Genomic DNA, 19,002 nt, shown 5'->3' on the forward strand with positions numbered 1-19,002 from the left:
GACATGATTGTGAAATCAGGCTGACTACCATCCTTGGAGATTGCGACAGGCGTTTTAAAGAGGTAGCATTGGAGGCTAGCATTGGATCCGGTTGTCTATTTTCCCTGACGGTGTTGGTACACAAAAATATTGATATTTTGGTACACATCGAGAATCTGGATTTTATTTTGGATGAATTTGAATACCTCAAATGTCCCTTAGCTGCCAGATTTGACAGAGGCACAAATTTTATTCCAATTCATGGAATAATTGGGCTGGATGTTATTCAACATTTAGGGAGCCTTCAATTAGTTCCTTGTTTGCTTGGACAGGCATTTTTTGAGCCCAATAGGACTCGTTCCCTTTGGTGAGATGAAACAGTTTTTACATACTGACCATTCTGTGGACAAGAACTCAGAATGTCTTATCTTCGATGCTGTACTTGCGTCGACTGCTGAGGTCAACCCATCTCACCTAGTTTTGTGCTGGAGTCTCAGGGCACCTATGAAGACCCTCTAAGTGATTTCTTCCCTGAAAGTGATGTACAAAGGGGTTTGGAGAAGATGTTCAGTGTGGAGTCACTGGGTATTGAAGAACAGGAGCTGTCTAATTATGATGAACAGAAGATTGCTCTCTTTCGCCAGTCTATTTCATTTAAGAATAACAAATATTACGTTCAGTTGCCATGGGAGGACGATAAGATCTCTTGTGTTCCTTCCAACTATGCAGTGGCTCTGCGAATATTGGAACGTGTCGTGCAGAGATTGGAGAAGAGGCAACTTTATCATGAATATTTGAAGGTTTTCCATCAGCAGGAACGGGATGGAATTATAGAGGAGATCTTCGTGCCTCCTCAACGGTTCAGAGAGTTTGTCTGGATTCCGCACAGGCCTGTCCTGAAATCGGACCCTACCTCCACCACTAAGATTCGGCCAGTGTTCAACTGCAGCCTCAAAGTTGGTGACTCTCCTTCCCTTAACAAGGCTACCTACCAGGGAATAAATCTTACTAGTGACCTACTAGATTTGTTACTTACCTTTCGTGCTAATAAGCACGTCGTGTTAGCAGATATCAAGAAGGCCTTCTTAATGATCCGTCTGAAGCTTGAATCGGACAGGAATAAGTTCTGTTTTTTCCTAAAAGAAGGAGGTCGCCTACGCTGCTTCAGATATAACACAATTATTTTTGGGTATGCCTCTAGTCCATTTATATTAAATTATGTCCTTAAATACCATGCAGCGCAGTTTCCCATGGATAATTGTAGATCCATGATGGAGAATCGGTTTTACGTGGATAATTTGGTTATGTCGCATGATGATCCCGATGAACTGTGCCGGTTATATACACTCACCCGGGAACGATTGCGTCAGGGAGGATTCGAACTGCAGTCCTGTAATTCTAACCATGTGGTGATTCAAAACAAAATGCAGGAGCATGGTTCCCTGAGTGACCATGGCAACAAATGGGAGAAGGTGCTCGGATATAGATACTGTCCTCTCTCAGACACTTTTTGTGTAGCAGCTGTTAAGTGCGACTCTAGTGCCTTTACAAAGAGACGGATCCTCAGCGAGAAAGCTAGAGTCTATGACCCGTTATCATTGTGCCTCCCGGTTTCGTTACGTGGCCGTATTTTGTTGAGTGAACTTTGGAAGAAGGGATTGGGATGGGATGTAACGGTCCCACCGGAATACTTGTCCTTATGGAGGAAGCTTTCCCTTGATCTCTCTGAGCTGGAGACTTTCTCCTTCCCCAGAAGAGCACTCAGCGAGAATGAGGCTGGCAAACTTTTTCTTTTCTGCGATGCATCTCCAGAGGCATATGGCTCCGCAGCATATGTAGTGCAAAATTGTCAATCTGGTCTGGTGTTTGTAAAAACTAGGGTGGCTCCCTTGAAAAAGAAAACTCTACCCACCTTAGAACTTATGGTCGTGTTTTTGTCTCTCCGGTGCCTGCCTACTTTGTTGAGGAATTTTGGAGGGTTCTCTCCTTCTGAGATTTATGTAGCCACAGATTCGCAGGTGGTCCTCTCTTGGCTGATTTCCAGAACAATTGTAAGCAGAAACTTCTTTGCCCGGAATAGACTGAAGGACATCCAACAGATGAGTGCTGAGTTGGAAGCCACACTAGGTTTCTCACCCTCATTTCGTTATGTCTCAATGACTGAGAATCCTGCTGATTTGATCACTAGGGGGTTAACTTTGAAAAGGTTCAAGGCTTGCCTTCAATTCTGGTGTTCTGGTCCGGATTGGTTAAGTAGCGGGATCAGTCCATGGGCTGCACAGCAGTTGCCATGCCTCAGCCAGCACAGCCAAGTGGTGGCCCATTCTTCTTGGAATGCTGCCATCCTACAGGGAGAGGAACCACCTACAGTTCTTCCCCTCGAAAGATTTTCTTCCTTCACCAAGCTATTGAGAGTGACTTCCTTGGTCCTCAGATTCATCCATCGGCTGCGTTGGTTAGAAGTTGACACAAAAAGGCTTGCAGCCGTTCTGCTGATGAAAACGATGCAGCGCCAGACGTATGCTGAGGAACTAGCATTCCTGCTGGATTCCTCAGGTAAGACAGTTCCGGGTTTGGTGCATGATCTCAACCTGTTCATTGATGGTGAGGGTCTTATCAGGTCAGGTGGCAGAATTGCAAGGTCTCTCCACTTCGACACGGAAGTTAAACACCCTGTTCTGTTAGCAAAATATCACCCAGTAACTCAGCTTATAATAATGGATGTGCATACAAGGTGTTTACACTTGGGGGTTGCATCCACTCTGGCAGAGTTAAGACGGTGTGGTTACTGGGTGCCCAAGGGGAGAAGCAGTGAAAACAGTCCTGGCTTTATGTGCTCTGTGCTGCAAGTACAATGCCAGACCAGTATTGCCCCCCAATGTGGCCAGCTTGCCTGGTTCATGTGTTGAACTGGAGGTTCCCTTCAAACACATGGGAGTAGATTTTACGGGCCACCTTTGGGTTAAGGAAGGGGCTAAGGTGGTGAAGATGTATCTACTCATTTTCACCTGTCTCAGTATCAGGACTGTACATGTTGAGGTGGTACCAGACATGAGCATGTTGGCCTTTTTGCAGGCTTTGGTACATTGTACAAATCTCCATGGTGTTACAACAGCCATTTACTGTGACAATGCTAAGACCTTCATAGGAGGTGGGCGGTTATTTAAGAGGTTGATGTTGAGCCACGATTATCAACAGAAGTTTGGCTCTTGTCTGATTAAATTCTGTCCTATCCCTCTATTTTCGCCTTGGGTAGGAGGTGTCTGGGAGAGGAGTATTCAGACAATTAAAAATTGTCTGCATTAGGTGGTTGGTAGAGGTGAGATAGATTATTTCACGTTACTAACCATAGTATCGGATATACAAAGAGCAATTAACAACTGCCCTCTAACTTATCGAGAATCCGGAGACTGAGCTAGAGGTAGTAACTCCAAACATGTTTCTGAGGCCCAATAAGAGTCCTGGACTACTTTCGAGTTTAAATGAGGAAGACTATTCTTCCCACCTCCCTCCAAGTCGAGAGAAGCTTCTCAGGACCATGCAGGTATGAAACCAGTGTCTGGAGAAGTTCAGAGCACTATGGTACGATGAATACCTCTTAAGTCTCAGAGAGAAGCCCCTGGGCCGTTCGAGGGTGCCTTTTCGAAACAGGCTTAAGGTCGGAGATGTCGTTTTAGTTAAAAGTCCTCTTAAACCAAGACCCTTTTGGGTTCTCGGTATTATATTGGAAATGTTTTATGGTGAGGATGGTGTAGTAAGGTCTGCAAAGGTAAGGCAGGGGGGCAATGCAGCACACATTCACTAATTGAAGAACCTCTTTCCACTTGAGCTCCCTTTAAACAGCGAGAGTCAGGATCAGTCCATACCTGCATCGGTCGATGGTGCAGTTTCCCTTCAATCGACTCCTTCCCAGGAAGAAGAGGTGATTTGGCTTTGTCATGTATGCAGTTCCGCGCAAGGTGATCAGGATATGATCTGTTGTGACAGCTGTGATGACTGGTATAACTTCAGGTGTGTGGGAATTGTTTCTCCACCTCCGGAAAAGCAGAAGTGGTATTGTACAGATTATGTACCTAAGAAACGACGACGAGGTAGGCCTAGCCTCCTCCCAGAATAGTTAGGGACTCCAAAAAAAAAAAAAAAAAAATACTAATACGTTAATTATATTAAGTAATTGCATGGCTTTATATCCTTTGTTTTTCCACGCATTTTCTTTTTTTTCTCTTTCTTGGGGATCGTGTGAAAAAAAGGATTAATGATTGCTCAAGAAGAGAAGGATCGGCGTGCACTTACCTTGAATACTAACCAAGAAGAATTGTTGTTGTTGTTGTTATTCACCCTTTTAAAGTTTTTTTTTTGTGTTCCGGATCACGTGATAGTTAATCATCTGATCCTTCCATTATGTAAGAGGGGAGATTCCCTTGTCTTTTTTCTCTTTCTTTCTCCACAAATTAATTTGGTTGCCGGTGATTGAAAGTAACTCTTTTCCACTTTCGTCTGGTGAAGATACTACAAGACGGTTACGTCGCAGAAGGGAGCAATTCTTTTGCAACCTAAGGTAAGTGCATTGCTCCCTTCTCAATCTGAGCAGTCATTTCTGGAAAGTAAATTTTTCACAGTAATGGCGTAAGTCGGCTGATTACGCATACGCACAGACCGAAGAGAAATCACATTTATTTAAAAAAAAAAAAAAAATCAGCATTTTATTAGTTTCCGTAAGTAAAAGTAAATATCACAACAAAAATTCTGTGTTTACATTGGCGGGGCGGAGGGGGGCGGCGGTGGTGTTGTAGCCGCCACCCGCCTCCACCCCACTAATGTAAACACAGAATTTTTGTGAAATGTGTGATCATTACTCTGCTCGATAAATTTTGGCACGTTACTTACGGAAAAACAGTTAATTAAACTGCAGAAGCACCTGTCAAGCTATACAAGTTCTATATATGATTACCCCACCCCGCCCAAAAAAAAGAATGAAAAACATAGATATGTTTTTTGTAAACTGATCGTGAAAACTTACTAACAGCATTATTTTTACTATAAAATGAGATAAAAACTTCTTTTTTTTATTTTATGAAAACATTTCTTTTAATTTTTTTATCCGCCATGTATACATGCGCCTTGTAAAATGTCACGTGACTACTGCTCATGCGTAGCGTAAATGAAGTCAGTGGAATGGCAATCAACTGACTTACGCCATTATAGCTGATTTTATAAAGAAAATAATCCATCGGAAAGATATTAATATCTCCGAAACTATTAATTTACAGTTTTCAGATTATTTTTTAGCACACCGAAATCTACAAGAAAAACAAAAAATTCTACTAATTCGAGTTCACGCTTTTCTAAAATTTTACCCTTGATTCTTTTTAAATATGTCGTTTTAAGCAAAAACAATATTACGTACTAAATTGTCATGTGGAAAATACCAATATATCCAAAAATTAATCGAGTAGAACTGCTATTGTGTTTTTAGCTATATATATATATATATATATATATATATATATATATATATATGTGCTACTCATATGGATTAAATAAAAGGTTCCGTTTGAAATTTTGTGCAGATTCCTGAGTTTGACAAAAAGAGTTCCACACAATACACCTGAAGACAGAAGTTACATTGTTTGAAACGTTGTGAAAATAACACTCAAGTTAAGAATATTAGTTTGAAGAATTCAAATAATACAAATAATGTATTGGTATCTCAAAAATCCAGAAATGTATTATTGTTTATGTGTTGTGTGACAATACATGACTTCACTGACAAGTCGCCGACTCCAAATGTTGTGTACCATGGATTTTTCGTTCATCTTCTTATGACCGTATTGTTGTTTTCTCACTGGCAACCCTTATCCCTGAGTGGCTTCCTTGATAAATGGTGACCACCGTGTAAAAAAAAAACAATGGGGACACACGATGGTCCACAAGTAGAAAAATAAAATAAACACAGGAAAAACTCAGACGCCGATTCTTCACATACAGAGTAGAACATAAGTCCTGTTACAAAATTCCAGAACTATTTGTTATAATAATATTAAGATAAATTTACTATTTAATTGTTATTATATGATAATGTAATGTATGATTTCTTATTTTTTCAGAAACAAGAAATATTAATCTTTAAACAATGTCTGTTGAATTGAAGAGAAGATTAATCAATGAGCAACATGAAAAGGGTTTGCGTCCACCAAAAGTATTCAAGTTAAGGAAAAACCTCAAAATCAACAAAATATTCATAAAAATGATAGTTAATTGTTACCTGGAAACTTCATTGATCAAAGATAGACAACAATCAGGCCGTCCCCACACCTTAAGGACACTTAAACTCATAAAAAATGTTAGGAAAAAATAAGGCGAAATCCAAAACGATCCATGAGACAAATGGCAAACAAAGCACAACGATCACGAAGGACGATGCGAAGGATGTCGAAATGACCTACAAATGTGACGCTATAAGCTCCAAAAGCGACAGCTTCTCGCTGTAACCACAATTGCAAAGAGACTCATCAGAAGTCAACTCTTGTTAAACCGCATCAGAGAAGGCACACTCAATAACATCATCTTCACGGATGAAAAGTTATTTCCACTTCAACAGTCCCACAAGCATCAAATTGTGGAAATATCAATTGGTAGAGTACAAAGGTCAAGTTTATTGTCTGACCAGATTAGGATTTGGTCTGAACTCCGCACCAAAGATAATGACGGCAGTTCTTAAAACAGTGCTGGCGAAAGACGATGCAGTGAAGAGAGGCACCTGCTCTTACATCGACGATGTACTAGTGGACGAAACAGAGGTGACTGCGGAAAGGGTGAGAGAGCATATCAAAGCATATGGACTGACGACAAAACCGCCTGAGTCACTGGAAAACGGAATGGCTTTGGGATTTCGACTACAGAACAATAAGGCAGGAAAATTGATGTTTGGGCGAGGAAACGAGATCCCTGAAGCCAAGGTTGACCTAGCCAAGAGAGAGCTTTTCTCTATATGTGGAAAGCTGGTTGGCCACTACCCAATAGCTGGATGGCTGCGAAATGCGTGCAGTTTTATTAAAAGGCAGTCCTTGTGAGAATTTGTAAGACAATAACTGATGATGCAGGAAAGATTTTCAGAATGCAGAAACCACATCAGTGATGGTCTGAGCAGCCATTTCTGAAAGAGGGAAATCTCCACTTGTTTTTCTCCCTCAAGGAGTCAAGATTAACTAAGTGTCTGACTGACTCCCTCTTCGTTGTGTTGTTTCTATAATTCCTCTGACTCATAGTAACCCTCCCCGCCAATTGCCGACTGGCCCATTGTTCTCTGCCTATCGGTCATTCGGTCACTTGTTACCCCTGAATTAAACCCTACCCTTATTTCTCTTTTATGTCAGCATTAAGAACAATTTCCTATCCATTGTCTATTGATAAGTTCTTTTATTACTCGCTAACCTACTTCTTTTTCTTTTGTCATCTTTTGTTTTGTTCCTACCCCCAATACTCAATAACCTCAGTCAAACATAGTATCACAGTTGTTTTTTTGTTTTTTTTGTTGGTGGGAACATGTGTCAATGAGAAATGCTGCCTTTTAAAGATGCCTTTATTGTGATGCCTCTATTCAGTTCCAAGAGACATTGGATACCCCCTATAAGAATAGCTGTGCATGGAATTGTGAGGCAAGGGTTGCACAATCACCAACCACACGTCTCCTGAATTGGCACAACTTGAGTCCAGTGGCAAAAAAAAAGTGCTAGATGACTGCAAACAATGCCGAAATAAGCAGAGAGCACATACAGCACCTAAAATTACCAAATGGTCAACCGTTTTTAGTACTGACCAGACTCAATATTGCTTAACTTTGGTGATCTAATGAGAACCGGTGTGTCAACATAAATTATACCAGATGCATCTCTGTAAACGAAAATGTGGCAGGAAAGGAAAAACAAAACCTCTTTTAACATAGCAATGAAAAGATTCATTTCAGTGGCAGAAAGTGTTTGAGTGAGAAAAAGAAAGAGTTCAAAACTCTTTGAAGGTCGAAGGTCGAGAAAAAGTTCAAATTCAAAACTCTTTGAAGTTCAAAGGTTGAGAAAAAGAAAAAGTTCAAAACTCTTTGAAGGTCGAGAAAAGAAAGGGTTAAAAACTCTTTGAAGGTCAAAGGTCGAGAAAAAGAAAGAGTTCAAAACAGAGACAGGAGAGATAGTGAGAGGAACGGATGTCTTTTGATGCTAACTGGATTCACTGCTGACTGACCATGATTCCCAAAGGGGCTAAAGAAGTTCCTCAGCAGACAGATGGAATCAATGCACCCTGCAAGCTGATTGTTCAGTGTGAAGGGACATTGATTAACGAGAGAAAATAAATGTTTATTTTATTCATACTGTTACATCCTACGTACTGTCAACTCTTTCAGTTTAAAATACTATAATGTATCAGTAAATTCATAAACAAGGAGCAGCCATGTTGAAAAATGACCCATGATGGTCAGTCAAACAGCAAATGTTGTCCTTTAAATTATATTACAGATACTTTTTGCCAAAAAAATAAAAACATTAAATATAATGATTTTGCATAATAATAAGCATAGAGGAAAGATTGTCATGAGCTGCTCACAACTCAGTAGTCCTTGTTAACGAGTCAGATACGGTTAAACTGATGATGATCTTATCTTTCATCCCAAACTCGGACCTTCGGACTAATATTCCTGTTTTAATGTATAATTAGCACTCAGCAAACAGAAAATCAGAGATGAGTTTCTGAAGTTGGAACACTTCACTTCAAGATTTTTTCTATTGGATGATTGCAGAGTTCTATTAAGGGATGCTACTGGGGTCAGTTAAGACCAAATCTCTAGCAGATGTCATTCTGTGGCCTTGAATTGCCATGAACTAGATAAACCTTCATTGTACTCCATCTACAAAATATGTGTTCCTATTTACAAGACCAGGAACAACTGATGTATATTTCGATTCTAAATATATATTTACTTTCATCTGGATTTGTTTCTTTTGGATTATTATCTTCAACAATATTTATAATTCTAATAACACTTTAGCCAATTCACCTTCCAGTTTGCTCTAATTGTACTGTTTCTTTATCGTGATCAGCATACTCTTTTTCTTCTCACTCTCCTTTTTTATTTTTCATCTTCAATTTTCATCCCAAACAAGGCACAGTACCACTTTGAAGTAGGGGCTACCACCAGGAACATAAGTTGCAGGAGTATTATGAATGGAGATGAGTAGAAAGATGTCTGTTCACATTGCACTTAACTTCTGCATGTCAGTACAGTAAAGAAGTGTAATCAAAGGTCAAAGACTTGGCTTCAAAAAAAAATTCCCTTAAAAAGTAAAACCAAGCACATCTTTGTCCTCATCCTTTAATGACTGGTTGTACTTTCTCTGCCTGCAAACAATGTAACAGGCTTCCAGCGCATTTTTCCTCACTTCTTTAGAGGAGGGGAAGGCTTCACAGACAGGTCTGTATTCAATTTCTGAGTGAGAGGCTTGAAAATGTCTGGTTTGGTGTGTTATCAACATCTTTCTTGAGTTAAATGTTTTTGTAAAACCCTACATTCAAGAGTGCCTTTCCCAATCTCATTTTCAGCTCTCACTCATGGGCCATAGTAGATCACAGTTATTGCCGAGTGCTGTGCTGCATTTAGAAAGCTTCCTTAGTCTAGTGACCCTTCACGTGCTAGAAAGATATTATATCAGTTTATAATCTAGGATTCCGCTTTGGATGCACTTGGGGAACAGCTGGGATGATTGATCAATTAAGTGCCAGATTCATGACCTGTGACCCTCTTTATATTAATATAAAAAGAGTTCTGTTCTTTGCATTGAGTTCTTAGGGTGATCTCCCTTGTTTGTTGTGGATTATTGATAAGAATTATGTAGAGAGTAAATCAAAATCACCAAGTAGTCTATTACCTGGCGATTTGTTTGAAAAGCATTACTTTCCAATGTCATACTTTTTAGTTCAAGGATAGATCAAAAATAACTGCTCTCACTTTGACAGTATTGAAGGAGAAACATCCAAGCACACATTTTTCCATTTAGCAATCTTCAAATGTTCTGGAAGTGTGTCAACAAGGTGATGATTCTCACTGATCCCAGCGAGTTGATAAAGCTAGATTTTGTATACATAATCGACAATGTCAGCTCGCTGTAACTAAGGAATGCTGTTTCTCATAATCCTAGGTCAAGTTCATCACATCTCAGACATCTGATTAGGCACAACAATTCAAGGCTGCTTCCATAATGAATGCAAGCCATTCACAGTTCCAGCGACAGACCCTGTAAAGGTGAGGGCCCACAATCAGTTCAACATCCTGCTTCACTGTCTTGAGCCAGGTTTTCAGTTACAAATGTGATGCCTGGTAGTGGAACTGGATCGGTGACTTCACGGATGAAGTTATCAGGTGCCATTGAAGGGCATGTTTGAACCGATGGCATCTGGTAAGAAGAGATTTTTGGAAGGAATGGATTCTGCAGTGAGTGCGAATTTTACAGTTGGGGGCAAGCTGTTGCCAGCAGACATGGAGGAGGCAATGATGGCTGAATACTTCTAGTTTAGATAGGTCACTTGCCCACACACGTCAAGTCTCACAGTCATAAAGAGAATGGTGCGGATGAGGGCCTGGTAGATTCTGACTTTGGTGTTCAGTCTTATATCTTTTCAAGATCAGAGCCATGATCGAAATTGACAGAAGGCGGTGCGAGCTATGCTGATGCAACTCAGGATATCTTCCTCCCTTTGGCCTGTTGCAGTGATAATAGAACCAAGGTATTTGTACTTTTTTAAGAGTTTCTGTGTTGAGAATGACTGATTGTTCTTCGTTTAGTATTTAACAGAACACAGACATGTGTATGACAACAGCAGCAGCAGCTGTATGCAAATGACCGAGCCATGTGCGAAGAATAAGGAAAGAAAAAGATTATAAAAAAAACTCTGCTGGATAAAGACATAGTACCATGTGTTCAACATGGAAAAGATGCGTTGTAAACATCGCAGGACAAAGAGTACTATGTGTTTGACACGATAGAATCTTGTTAAGCACATTGGAGTACGAGAAGACTTTTGAACAAGAGACAAGGCGTTATTTTGAAAAGTACCTGTAAATAAATGTCTGTTGTTTCACTGAAAAAAAAAAAGAGTTGAATTTTTTCCTTGTCTTTGTTACCTTGCAATTGTTTGCATACAATGTGTGGGTTCTGAATGTTGACATGTAATTACTACATTACAGGAAGAAGGCCTACTCTCAGTAACTTTGTTGACATTTATCTTCATGTTGATCTTTGAGACATACAATTTCATCTTTTGAATGTCAGTGAAACTTTTATCCAATATGGCAATATCATCAGCGTCGAGATGTGATATTTGTTGACCACAATGTACTGTTACATTATGAAAGTTGGTCAGCACATTCGATGTGATCCAGATGATGGTGCAATTGAAGAGCATAGGCAAGAGAATGAATTTTTATCAGACGCTAGAGTGAATGTCAAAGAAGCATGACTCTTGATTATACACTCTGACTTTATCGCAGATGGAGAAATAGTAGGCTTTGATTCTGGTCATAACTAGAAAATAAGTTTGCTATGAGAAAGCATAACTACAATAAACATTTTTCTTTATTCATGTGTATATGTGTAATATTTTTTATAATAAAATAAAATTTATATATATATATATATATATATATATATATATATATATATATATGTAAGTGCTTATATGTGCTGGTCTTTTGTGCACTTTCCACTTCTTTTCATGAAGAAAGTAACACAAGGAGACGTTCGCTGAGAGTTTTCATAAATGGTTTTATTTGGAGAGAGAGGAAGAATAATATTGATACACTGTAAAGCATCTGAGGTAAATGATTGGAAAGTGTGGTACGAGAAATCAAACCTGGCTCGTGGGTTTTAGAATTACTGATACTAATTGGTAAAATAAATAAGAGTTAAACAGAAAAAAATAGAAAAAGTCAAAGTTTTGTAAACAGAAAATCATCACTAAAAATAGATCGGAGAAAACAATAGAAGAGTTGAACGGGTTGACATTTGATAAGTATGAATATAGTATTGAATGTCGGGCGAGCGACCCGATAATTGATCGGTTGAAACACTTGATATGTATGAATGGAAGATTAATATCTAACTCAATGCGTATCAGCCACCTCAGGTCAAAGGTTGTGTTGCGACGGGCTGGCCAAAGATATATAAAACAAGGTTTCATGAGCAAGGAAGTCAAGGGAGAGTCAGCCAGAGAGAGAGAGATAGATCAAACGACTTTGATGTAACAAGGAATTAGTGTTTTATTGTATCTTTTTTGCAATATACTTAGACTTATTATTTATAACAAGTCGTCTGTTTGTTTGTTTTTTCCTTTGTTTTATCTCCCTCGTTCTGTGACGTCATACCTGGTGACTGTGACCTAAGATAGACCCTGTGGTGAAAACGTCATAATGTCATAACTAGTTATTTACTTCTTAAACTTAACTTTCTAACATAAAAAAATGAGTGACATGCACGAACAGAGTCATTGAAGTAACATTCGCGGAGATTATCAGTTTTCTATACCATTGCTAGTAAATTGTTTGCATGGCTTTCAAGGCGAGACTGATATGAAAATCTTACTTTTTTCTTTGCTCAAAAATGTGACGTCATTCATCATCATCTCTGTTTTGTCTACAGTGTTTGACCTCTGCCTCCACTGCCTTAACTTTACGTCACTCATCTTTCATTCAAACCTGGAAACAATTTTGTTTCACAGATCTGAGTTATCATGCAGTCAGTGTGACCCTTGTCCAAATTAACACTAGCTAACTTAATTGTCACCAGCATAAGGTGCCTAATATGTAATATGTATACCAATACAAAGTAAAATTCTTTCATCTGAATAATTGTCCAGGATGTTATCAAACTTATCAAGAATATTGATGCCAACAAGGCAATCCGTCCCAACAACATTCCAGTCATAGTATTCAAGAAACTGCAACCAGAAATAACTCCTATCTTTACAAAGTTGTACAATCATTGCTTCAAGAAGAAATTTTTATTCATCATTTAGAAAACTTTGCTGGTTTGTTCAGTATTTAAAAATATTAGAGTTCAGTCCTCTGTATCTCAGTACAAACTTATCATTCTCGTGTGTGTCATGAGCAAGTTGTTTGAGTCTGTAATAAATCAAGAAACAATCTTAGTGACAAACAATATGGATTTCATCCTACAAGATCAACTGCTGACGTGCTGACTTTGATATCACAGAGAATCAGTGAATCTTTCAATGGAGCCTTCGTTTCTAATATGATATGATATATTTAAAAACCTTCCATATTGATTGGCACAAAGTTTTGCTTCACAAAGTTATTAACTATGAAATATCTGGCAATGTCTTCTCAAACATAAAATCTTTTCTTTCTGATAGGCGTATCAAAGTAGTTGTTGACAGGCAAAAGTTTGAAGCTTATAATATTAAGGCCAACGTACCTCAAGGATCAATTCTGGGTCTAACCTTCTTCCCGATCTTTATAAATGATCTTCCAGATCATATTCTGAGATCATAGACGATGCAACTTTAAAAATATTTTTTATTGCTTTTCCACCCCAAACAAGGCACAGCACCACTTGGATGATAAGGGGCTACTATTTGGGACACAATTTGCAGAGATACTATTTAGGGAGTTGAGCAGCAAGATGTTTGTTCACATAACACTTGAACTTCGGCATGTTAGTATAGTCGGGAAACAGGGACCCAGGAGGCAATTCTAAAGTTTAGCAATTTGAGAGAAGAAACTATTTGAATAGAAAGCTATCCGACACCTAGGGATCTCTACAGTGTAGGGGTGCAACTTTGCTACTTGTCAGGTTAGTCGGGAGTATTTACAAGAGAGTACAAGGGCTTGGAGTTCGTTAAAATACTTGTAAAATAGGCATAGGGATGCAACATTTCTGGGACAGAAGCTGGAGTTTAGCTAAAAGTGAGGGACTTATTAGTTTGGCGACTCTTTTTTGGACCCTATCTAGGAGTGAGAGACTAGTAGCAGATGCACTAACCAAAATGTGGCAACAATATCCCATGCATGGGCAACGATCTATGGCAGCATTTTGAAGAGCACTGATGACTCTCTCTCTCTCTCTCTCTCTCTCTCTCTCTCTCTCTCTCTTCCATCTTGGAGCACATAGTACAATGATGGTAGTGGTGAGAGTGATCTCTAAAACTAAGCTTTTCTTCCTTCACCACCATCACTTGGGCCCTCATTTTTTCCCCCAGTTCAAATGAATGGCTATCTCTTTTTTTTTTTTTTTTTTGGTGTTCTACAAAATCACTCTCCAAAGCTACATCAAAGGATAGGAGAAATGCATAACTCTGGCTAATCTGATATATAAAAGCCTATATTTCTGTCTGTCTGTTGGTTTGTTTGTGTCCATATTTTCAAACTCTATCTTCTCCGAAACTAAAAGTCGCAAAGCAGCATTAGGCGCCTCAAATGATTAGATTTTTTACAGGCTGTTCTTTTATAGGTTTTTAGCCGTTAAAATTGTTTTTTAAGGGATCAAAATGTTCTTTTATAGGTTTTTAGCCGTTAAAATTGTTTTTAAGGGATCAAAAATGTTCTTTTATGGGTTTTTAGCCGTTAAAATTGTTTTTAAGGGATCAAAAATGTTCTTTTATGGGTTTTTAGTCGTTAAAATTGTTTTTAAGGGATCAAAAATGTTCTTTTATGGGTTTTTAGTCGTTAAAATTGTTTTTAAGGGATCAAAAATGTTCTTTTATGGGTTTTTAGCCGTTAAAATTGTTTTTTTAGGGATCAAAAATGTTCTTTTATGGGTTTTTAGTCGTTAAAATTGTTTTTAAGGGATCAAAAATGTTCTTTTATGGGTTTTTAGTCGTTAAAATTGTTTTTAAGGGATCAAAAATGTTCTTTTATGGGTTTTTAGCCGTTAAAATTGTTTTTAAGGGATCAAAAATGTTCTTTTATGGGTTTTTAGCCGTTAAAATTGTTTTTTTAGGGATCAAAAATGTTCTTTTATGGGTTTTTAGCCGTTAAAATTGTTTTTAAGGGATCAAAAATGTTCTTTTATGGGTTTTTAGCCGTTAAAATTGTTTTTTTAGGGATCAAAAATGTTCTTTTATGGGTTTTTAGCCGTTAAAATTGTTTTTAAGGGATCAAAAATGTTCTTTTATGGGTTTTTAGCCGTTAAAATTGTTTTTTTAGGGATCAAAAATGGGTCAAAATTGAAAAAATCGTCATGAATTTTTTCCGTTCATCTTAGTTTATTTATAATTTTTAATCAGTTCATATGTGTGTTACGTTGGTAGAGTAGTAACATCACCAACTTTGAATGCTACAGTTTCAGATTCGATTCTAGTTGACGGCGCTTAAATACTTTTTTTTTTAGTTTTGAAATCACAATTCTATAGTAATATATATGCAATCTGGACAAATTAAAATATCATATTTAAGAGTATTTTATGCCAAGACAAAGCCCCCCTACCCACCCTTGCTAGTATCTAATAGATTACTAACTGTACCAAGTTTAGTTGCTCTATTGCTATAAGAAGTGGGTCAGAAGCAATCATTATTGAACGCCCCTCGTAAATATTTTAAAGTAAATTTCTAATAATTATATTTTAAAATAAGTGATGAAGTTTAAACTTAGTTTTCTTTTGATAGTAAACGACATATTTGATAATTGTTTTGTTTTTTCTTTTTTAATGTGGAGTTTTAAATCGATATTGATATTTCCAATATGAAGATACACTTTATTTTTTAACTTTTCCCTTTTTTAAATATTCTTTTATTTTAACATCCTTGATGCTGTAGATAAAAAGTAAATTGGAAAAGTTAACTGTATGATTTACAGATTTAATATTTGATACGTCAGCAGAATAGTGCCAAATTTGAGACAAATGCTTTCACATAAAACACTTTTACATACTTAAATATTATGTCAAAATTAGTATAAATTCCAAAACATGATCCAGTAGATGTGCTAGATCTAATTTTACAAGAAGAAGAAAAAAAAAAAATCATACATGTGACCGACCAATCCAATATTTTTTTTATTTTGAAATGACAGATTTTAATTGAAAGCAAGGAAAGAAAGGTAGATAAGTCAGTTTGTCCACATTAAAACATACAATGAAACTTTGATTTTGTTTTTCCTGTAATTGTTTTTCTACTGGATCATTTTTCATAATTTTTGGAATTTATACTAATTTCGACCTGACACATAAATATGTAATAGTGTTTTTATCTGAAATGTATTAATTTCAAATCCCACTATTCTGCAGAAGCACCCAATATTTCGGTAAATTTTTAGATTAGGTCCACCTCGGCAATTTTCTTTTAAATGACGACTTTTATAGGTTTTTGACTATGCTGAATACGGAAATCGCATTGAAATTTTGCAGAAATAAGTAGTTATCGATATATAAAAAATTGTTTTATACATTGCATTCTTTGGCAACCATCTTTGCTACGCGCGTACATTTGTGTATGACGCGCGTGCGCGTAAAAAGATGGCCGCCAAAGAAGACAATGCACAATACAACTTTTTATATCTCGATAACTACTTAGTTCTGCAAAATTTCAATGCGATTTCCGTATTCAGCATAGTCGAAAACCTATAAAAGTTGTCATTTAAAAGAAAATTGTGGAGGTGGACCTAATCTAAAAATTTACCAATATTTCTCCAAAACTGCCACCTTACCTTAAAAATGTAAGGTATGACAAAAAATGATAAATTATCTAAATAAAAGCATTTTACAGCAGGTGATAACAAGACGAAAAAAGTTGACAAAAAAAACAAAAAACAAATATATAAGAAATAAAGGCGCTTCTACATTATTGGGACGAAATTTCGGAAATCGTAAAACTGAATTTCGCATGAAATCAATGGTATCTACGTATTCCTTGTATTTTTAAGATGATTATATCCGAAAATTTCGAAAATCGGTAAGATAGAAAATTATTTATTAAAGCCAATAGAATTTGAAGAAAATTATCGTATTTGCTTATGTAAGACACAAAAGGGAGGTAATTTTCTGTTTCGATTTAAAACAAGATGGCCGCAATTTTTCAACTGCTAACATGATTAAAGTTGTTTTTTTTTTTTTGTTTTTTAATATTTCAGTAATATTCAGGTAATTTTGACTGCATAATTTGGAAGCTAACATTGTAATTTATTAGAATTGACAAAAATAAACAAGTAGAAGCCATTGTTTTTTTTATCTGAAAACTCCATTTATCAACTACAAAATTTCGTTTTGATAGTGTAGAAGCGCCGAAATAAATTATACAAAAGGCAAACTAAGTTACTCTTATACCGACCTGGATAGATTTATTATGTCACCGTGACATTTATTGGATAGATTTTGTTAACATGTTTTTTGATTACTTATGATGTATGACTCCAATCATTTTGACGATCGTTTTTATAACCACGGTTATGACAATCAACCAATCAGAAGCCTTCAAATGTTATAAAAAAAATATCGAATTTTGGATTCGATTCAGTTCGCTGTCAACCTTTGTCTCGAAACAACTGAATCATGACTACATTGATTCTTCGCCATCTTTGTTACTAAGAATTACTCAACACTCGAGATCGTGACTACATGGATTCTTCGCCGCTATCTTTGTTACTAAGAATTACTGAACACTTGAGATTGTGACTGCATTGATTCTTCGACGATTTGATTTACTGCTGCCATCTTTGTTCAACATAATGTCTCGGCACTTAACAGATTTCTATCAGTATTTTATTTTATTTTCGCGTTTTGAACGATTATCGAGACTCCAAAGATGACAGCCTCATACATGCCATCTTGTCATTCTAACTTAAGATTTGGCATTACTTGTGTTTCGAACTAAATAAGCGCTTTAAAATAAGTTAAAAGACACAAAAAAAAACTTATCCAGGTAGAAGAGTAACTTATCTTGTCTTTGGTAACGTTTGCTATATATTTGTTTCTTACTACTTTTTCGGTTTGCTGTCTATACTCAAGAATAAAAGTTTAAAAAGCTAATAAAGAGAGTTTTTTTTTTTTTTTTTTTTTTGAAAAATTATTTCCCACGTTTTGTTGGTGTCGTGATATCAAAAGATGCGAATTTTGTTCAATAACAAAATGTACAACAAAATAGAAATGTAAGTAAAAAAAAAAAAGAGGAAGATGGGAGGGGGGGGAAGTAAAATATTCAAATAGGTTCAGTAAGTACATATAAACATATTGACAGAATGTGACTTTCAGAAAAACAGTTGAAAACAAACAAAAATTAAAGCATGTGACCCCCCCTCTCGCCCCTGCGGCGATCACAAGTCAAAAAAAAAAAAAAAACTATAAACAAACTGAGCACACATTATAACAGATTTGAGATAAAAACTAGACATGGCCTTAACTTTAAAAATATATATATATATATTTAAACTCTACTACAAGTTAAAAAAAAAAACAAAAAAAAACTCATAGAATAAAAATAATGTAGTGGTGGTACAGTTTGTGACCCATGCTAAAGCTGACTTTTCATCAGTATTTTCCAGTTTTGTTTATGTAAACAACCGGAAGGTGACGAAGCAAGCACTTCGTCAATCAGATTGCAGGACATAAGGCGACAATGTTCAATTGTTAATTGAGCAAATTTGTAACATTTGTCTGCGTTATACAAAATCTGCAACATTTTGAAAAAAAAAAAAGAAAGAAAGAAAAAAGAAAGAAAGAAAAAAAAACAACCCTTACGCCACTTGTGTATTTAAGTTTTTAAGGTCAATTGGTTTTGTTTTCATTTTTGAAGATTTCCATTTGAAACAGGGGGAGAGAATTACAGAAGTTTTTATAGTTTTTCAAATGATTTATTCTGTTCAAAACTATTTATAAATTTTAATGATTATTTTTAGGTAAATGTGTAGTTTAGCGGCGTAAATTATTTGACAGACAAAAATTATTTAAAAAAAAAAGGCTGAAATAAAACCAGAAAAAAATCATTTTTTATTATTTTTTTCATCATTTTTTATTAGACTAAATAATACACGA

The 19,002-nt window shown here is 36.6% G+C and overlaps 1 protein-coding gene across 1 annotated transcript in view; it reads right to left on the reverse strand.

The window, feature by feature from the left end:
- The window catches only part of LOC145241452 (mitogen-activated protein kinase kinase kinase 4-like), a 145,847-nt gene extending 127,078 nt beyond the window's left edge, over window positions 1-18,769 (reverse strand). Inside the window, exon 1 of the mRNA XM_080104428.1 lies at window positions 18,709-18,769. Coding sequence (XP_079960554.1) covers window positions 18,709-18,755 — 47 coding nt within the window. The 5' untranslated portion in view covers window positions 18,756-18,769. The remainder of the gene's footprint in view (window positions 1-18,708) is intronic.
- Between the last annotated feature and the right edge of the window lie 233 nt (window positions 18,770-19,002).

This window comes from Euprymna scolopes, chromosome 20 (genome assembly GCF_053919585.1).
Source record: "Euprymna scolopes isolate OS-2025 chromosome 20, ASM5391958v1, whole genome shotgun sequence".
In the NCBI taxonomy this organism is placed as follows: domain Eukaryota; kingdom Metazoa; phylum Mollusca; class Cephalopoda; order Sepiida; family Sepiolidae; genus Euprymna; species Euprymna scolopes.